This window comes from Cyprinodon tularosa, unplaced genomic scaffold (genome assembly GCF_016077235.1).
Source record: "Cyprinodon tularosa strain WSP-4 unplaced genomic scaffold, ASM1607723v1 ctg60, whole genome shotgun sequence".
NCBI lineage: Eukaryota > Metazoa > Chordata > Actinopteri > Cyprinodontiformes > Cyprinodontidae > Cyprinodon > Cyprinodon tularosa.
The window spans coordinates 1,120,518-1,126,837 of record NW_024039341.1 but is presented as its reverse complement, the minus strand read 5'-3'; the positions used below and the strand labels follow the sequence as shown (position 1 = coordinate 1,126,837).

General features: G+C 37.1%; 1 protein-coding gene across 6 annotated transcripts in view; it reads right to left on the bottom strand.

Moving 5' to 3' along the window:
- Nucleotides 1–209: 209 nt before the first annotated feature.
- The window catches only part of bcam (basal cell adhesion molecule (Lutheran blood group)), a 72,941-nt gene continuing 66,830 nt past the window's right edge, over nt 210–6,320 (bottom strand). For 3 of the 6 annotated variants that reach the window (XM_038307117.1, XM_038307120.1, XM_038307122.1), the window contains 3 exons: nt 5,167–5,305; nt 4,896–4,992; nt 210–2,260 (listed from right to left, as the gene is read on the bottom strand). In XM_038307117.1, coding sequence (XP_038163045.1) covers nt 2,258–2,260; nt 4,896–4,992; nt 5,167–5,305 — 239 coding nt within the window. In that variant the 3' untranslated portion in view covers nt 210–2,257. The remainder of the gene's footprint in view (nt 2,261–4,895; nt 4,993–5,166; nt 5,306–6,320) is intronic. The other 3 variants (XM_038307118.1, XM_038307121.1, XM_038307123.1) reach the window with 1 other exon arrangement.

Below are 6,320 nucleotides of genomic sequence, written 5' to 3'. Positions count from 1 at the left end.
AAGAAAAGTTTGATTTTTAGTAAGCCATAATCAATAAAAACGTACTGTAAAAGTTATTTACTACATGCTAGACCTTAATATGTTAAGATGCACCTATGCAATGCACATTTCTATACATTTTAAATGAATGTGTATGAAATGTTTCTTTGGTTATCATTTAAACCATAATCAGCTAAAGATATTGGAAATGGAAATGAAACAACAGAGTATTGGAGTATGATTGGCTTTCTTAAGCTTTTTTTTTCCTGTTTCATTATAAATTCTAAACAGCTGGAAAAGAAATAAAAACAAGATACATTAACACGCCACATTGATCACAACAGTGTACCACAAAATATACAGTATGCAATAAAAAGGGAGAGAATTAAAGCACTGAGAAAATCTCATTCGAAAAACAAAAATGAATACAAAAAGTCCCATAAAGTTCTATCTTTGTTCAGCAAGTGAAAAGTATGGAGAAAAAAAACTCAGTAGTTCCAAAATTAAAATACCCTTTCTAAAAAAAAATAAAAATTACAACAATCTTATATAAAACATGGTAAGAAATAAAGAATATAGACAGTGGTCAAAGTCTTAGACAACAGACATTCTGGCCACAGATAGTGGTTTGAACTGACATTGTTTAAAGGAAAATATTAGGTTCAGTGGTTCCAGTGTATAGCAAAGTAAAAAAAATATGGATTCAACCTGCTAGCCAATCTTTTTTGGCCTGCTGACAGTAACAGAAAAATGTCTAAATGACGTACCTATATGCAGACTGTATAATGATGAGCCTGTCAAAACATTTAAACTAGTAAACAACATCTCACATATCTCAGAAGTTATCACTACATTGTAACGCCTCTTGATAATCCCATTTTGTTATAATAAAAAATGAAGTTTTAGAGTTTAAGCCGAAAATACAAACTTCAGGGGGATTGTCCACGTAGGGTGGACATCTTAAACTAAGACAGCAATTGTTTCAAATAATAACCAGCAGCATTTCCTACTCTGAAGGTGGAATGTTCAGTTTCACATTAGAAATAAAATAAAATTGAACATTACTTAAATTTGAAACTTTAATCCAGACAGCTGGAAGTCACATGTCAATCTCTAGTTAAAGCTCAGTATTGCTGCTGCACATGACTAAAACATAGACAAATGTGCAGAAATGTTTGTTTATATTTCTGACAGCTTATTGTTTTTGAACCAGTGGAGATACTGTAATATTTCTTGTACTATTTCTGAGAATGTTTTTTTCTTAAATGCAAAAAATAGAGAAACATAATAAAATGCTCAATGCATTGTATCAATGAGTATCTATCACTAAGTAGGCTAATTACAAAGTTTTTCTGAATTGCAACCAGAATTCGCTTGACGTGGGATTGACGTCATTCCCATATTTCAATATAAATCAAACACAATGTTGGCAACCACTTTCACCATGTTCTCTGATAAGAAAAAGCTGTTTTAACAAAGTATATTAAACAACAAAAAACTAAAGCAAGGAGCACAGGCATAATATACATAGATGTGACTTTAAAAAAAAGGTAAAAATAAAGCATGACAAAAATGCACATTTGGTGTTTTTATGAATTGAGTTGCAAATCATAAGTGATTCTAAAGAGAATTATTAAATACCTTTCTATAAACTGTGAATGGAAAATGAAGACAAATGCATCCAAAACAAAAGCAGGTGGCAAACAACATTATAGAACATTGGTAGAGCAAAAATACAGAGACTCTCAATCAAATATTTAACAAATGTATGTGCTCGAAGGATTACATTATGCAAGTTGAGATGGTTTACAGTAAGAGAGTTGTTTTCCCCAAATTCCCAGCAGATATGAAGTAATTTAAGAACACACTCCAAAACAGAGAAGCTTTTTGTAATTATTGATTGAAGACACAAAATAGAACATACAACGAGGTTATCAAAATAATGTGATTAAAGAAAAAAAGAGATATTATCCAGTGAAGCATTTAGCTGTTGCTTTTTGTTTTTTATCTGTGTGTTGAATGGATTTCTTAAACTATTTTATGTCACAAACAAAAACATAAGAATCTCCACTCAGGTGTTCTAGTCCAGGTCTGAAAACAAACAAAGCCCAAGCTGATCATGGTGATTCTTCAAGGCCATGAACATGTACCCCTACCCAGCATCACTGATTATTTTTTGTTACAATCAAGAATCAGAAACCAAAAAATATCCTGTTGTCCTTTAAGCTGTTATCCTCTTTCTTATGTCCCCCAGAATTATTTCCGTCGTCCGGCTTGATTACTGAAAAACAAATCACAAGCAAATAACAAGATTATTAGAGCTATGTATGGCATTTATTGTTTTTATTTGTAGTGCAGACTAGCCATCCCCATCAGAATATAACTGTGAGAGGAAGCCAGAGTTACATCTGCATGGAGTTTGCCAGAGAACATGCGAACTCTATGCAGAAAGACCCTGGGCCGGGAATCAAACACGGAACCTTCTTGCTTCTAGGCAAAAGTGCTACCCACTGCACCAGTGGGAAGCCCTTGAATTTAACATAATATGCAATAGATACTAGTGGCAGACTTGCCAAGCAGCTCAGTGGAACAGTGGGTAGCACTGCTACCTTGCAGCAAGAAGGTTCCGGGTTCGATTCCCGGTCCGAGGTCATTTTTCAATGGTGTTTGCATGTTCTTCCTGAGCATGCGTGGGTTCTCTCCAGTTACTCCGTCTTCTGCCCACAGTCCAAAAACTCACTGTCAGGTTAATTGGCATGAGTGTGCGCATGAATGGTTGTTTGTCCTGTTTGGCTCTTTGTTGCCCTGCAATGGACTGGCAACCTGTCCAGGGTGTACACAGCTTCTCGCCCATTGACAGCTGGAGATAGGCACTAGCAGCCTCTCGTGACCCTGCTTGGGATAAGTGTAACGGAAGATGGATGGATAAACTTGCCGACAAGACAAGGCAATGCTATCAGATAGGATCCAGATCAAAATTATTTTTTTATTATATCAGTTTTTGCCCCTTTTTGTATATTCTAGACTAGAAACTGTTTTCATTCATGAAATGACTTTAAATATCTGTAAGCAGTCTGAAACATTCACTTTATTTCCCCACCAAGACAATCTATTTAGTCTGTAAGCTTTTAGACGGCACACCGATTAACTTTACTTTTAATGATAGTTTTTCAATAAAGCATCACTTAGTAGGGTTTGAAGAGCAATGCTTTATATAAAAAAGCAAACTTTGTCTTTAATCTCCTTCCATTTACTGAAATGCCATTTTGTTTGATGCCAGTGCTTCAAATGAGACAAGACTATTAAAGCTGGCTTTAAAATTAACTAAAATTTATGCTCAGGATAAAATGTTTGTGGCAATTATCTGCTCCCAGCAGCTGTAAGACTCAAGCCTTCATTTCAGCCGATAAAATAACTTGCATTGCAATCATATTCTAAACGTACATTGTTTAGCATTTAGAACTACTTGGTAAAAATGTGTAAAAAGTCTTGACATTTATTTTGCTTTTCTTGTAAAAGTAAAACCGTAAACTGACTAAATAAAAAAAAATCCCACTTTTAATCTGAAAACATTTGTTTTCATGGGGAAAAAAAACATGATAAGAAATAACTATTTTTTAGCAAAATAAGAAATGACACAGTTTTTGGTGTCTCTAATAATTCTTTTAAAACACATGCAATTAAAGAGTTTTTTTTTGTTTTGTTTTTTAAAATTTCAGGAGCTTTTAGTTCTTTAGTTGTTAAACTATGACTATGTACTTTTGAGCCTTGACTACTAGAAAGGAAGAGATTGGATATTTATCTTATCTCTTTGCACAGCAAGAAGGATGGTAAAGCAGGTAAAATAATTCAATGAGAATAGAGACGAATAACTCATGCAAAAGCTATAGTGGACCAAAGATGTTGGTTTAAAACCCATTATAAACTAAACGGTGTCTGAAACACAGCAGCAACAACTGAAGGTCACCATTATTGTTGGCACATGCTTTTTCAGGGGGAAGTAAGGCCTATATTAACAAAGACGTTCAAATATGGCGATTTTTAGATGTTAAGCAATAAGTCTTGTCCACAGAGATCTCCAACAGATGGTGACTTTAATATTTTCCCCCTCTAGAGCTGCTTTCCCAGTGTAAACCCAGTTTTTTCAAAACCAGGTTGTCCCGTTTACAATCGGCTTGTCTTTTCCCATCCCCTGCGTGTCCACTGTCCCCCACCACTAAGTGTCTGATGACGGCATCGGGCTGAGTTAGCGTTCATGATCTCGACATTGCAACGGAAATCAGGGAAGTAAATAATGGAGAGCAACATGGATGGCAGCCAGAGTGTAGTCAGTATTGTTTATTATTTCGCTCTTTTATCTGACTGAATCCCTCTCACCAATGCTGCGCCATGTTTATCAAATGTAAATAGAGTTGTTTTAAATTGTAAGATCAGAAGTGACTGGAGAGGGGTGTTGATATCCGTATGTTGCGTTCAGTGTCATGTAATTTAGCGGGTCAACCCAGGTCTGGTGTTCCCACAGCATGCCAATCAGAGCCGAGGTGAGTTTAACAGGGGTCTGTTGCAGAGTCATTGGACCCAAGTAGACAAGCATCAATTAGCTGTTCCAACTGCCACTAAAAGCTGATTGTTCCCGGGTTTAAACTGTTTTTTTGGCCAGTCTGTATTGCAACAGCTTTAACTGGATGAGAACCGTTAACAGACCGTGAAGTCTGAAATAATCTCCCTTGCCTGGCTTTGTGTTTGGTCAGTACCTGTTCCTTCTCTTTCACTCATGAGATTTGTATACACATGACTCTGATAACAATCCAAACAATTTGTGTAAAGAAGAATGCTTAAAAATCTCTTGCTTACGACCTTCTGCAAAGTTATGCTGAAAGGAACAGTGATAATGCAGAGATATTTCCAGGTCTAACCTGTTCTGTGTTGGGTTTTTTGTTGAGCAGACCAGCTTCTTCATTGGCCTTTTCCGTCTTCATCTCCACCACAATGTTGTTTACCTGTCCAGTGGCCCTGAACAAATAAACATGAATAAATGGCAATGGAAAAAAGACAATTATTGCAAAAATGACTTTGATTGTTAATCGTGTTTCGCTCCTTAAAATTCTAACCAAACTGATCTGGTTCACAAGGGAGAGAAAAAATTATATAATTATTGTCAATATTTCTACCATCTGTGATACTCACGCTTCCTTTTTGTTCTTCTTGTTGCAAAATGTGCTCTTCTTGCTCAGGAAGTAGATGAGTGCAACCATCAGCAGAAGAAGCAGAACGCAGACCACCACAGCCACCACAACAACGCTGGAGCCTCCCTGATGCTTGTCTGCTACAGCGCCACAATAGAGAGAACGATGGAGGGGGAGGATGTTGGGGTAGAGGGTAGGTTGGACAGTGGGGAGCAGATTTAAAGGTAGGAGTGGGGAGAATGGAGGGATGATCAAAGAGAAGATGGGGGAGCGGGGAAAGGGGATGTTTTGATTCGCAGGGGGGGAGAATCAGCATGAGGGGTGTTTGATTTGTGAGGTGATGTCAGGAAAAGGGTAGGAGCATGGGGGGTGAGGGGGATGATTTGATTTGGGATGGATTGAAAGGGAAAGGATGGGGGTTGTTGGGTTTTAGGTGAAAAGAGTTAATGGGTTGACGGGTGGGGGGGTGGAGATAATAAGGGGGTGGGGATTGGGATGTGGAGTTAGACTAACTTCTGAATGCAATGACTGAAATGTGATGGGACCCAAACACAGGGCCTTGTTCCTCAAAGGGAAAAACACAGAGCTGACCAGAGCTAGAAAAACAACACTGAACATACTCACCCGCCGGTTTACACTTGTATTACTATAATTTTGAGGACAAGTCAGGACATAATGGACATGTGCTTCTGAGCAAACTTTACAATATATATCAAGTCCTAAAAGCTAAAATGAATTTCACCTTTTTTTTAGTACTTGTGGAGTTTTTCTAAATAAATTAAAAACGTACCCTTTCTTTTAAGGAGTAGTTTTATAGGGAGTTTAATGATGGACTGTTCCCTGGCCTGCAGTGCTGAGGTTTTGGCATCTCATTTGTTTGCCTGGCAACCACACACTAAAGACGAAACTCCAGCAACTTTTCTGCTTCTGGTTGAGATACTTTATGAGATTCTTTAAAAGCTTCTGTGGGCTTTTCTAGGGTAAGTAATCGGTTAGGAATGCTTTCTATATCGTTGTGTTATCAACAAACAAAGTGAGTTACACTACAATCTAATATTTTGAAGCACGGCTTTGTGAGATGATTGAAATCTATCTTCAGTTTTTAACCAATTCAATAATTAACATATGAGAGGAAGAATTAAATATAACTACAGG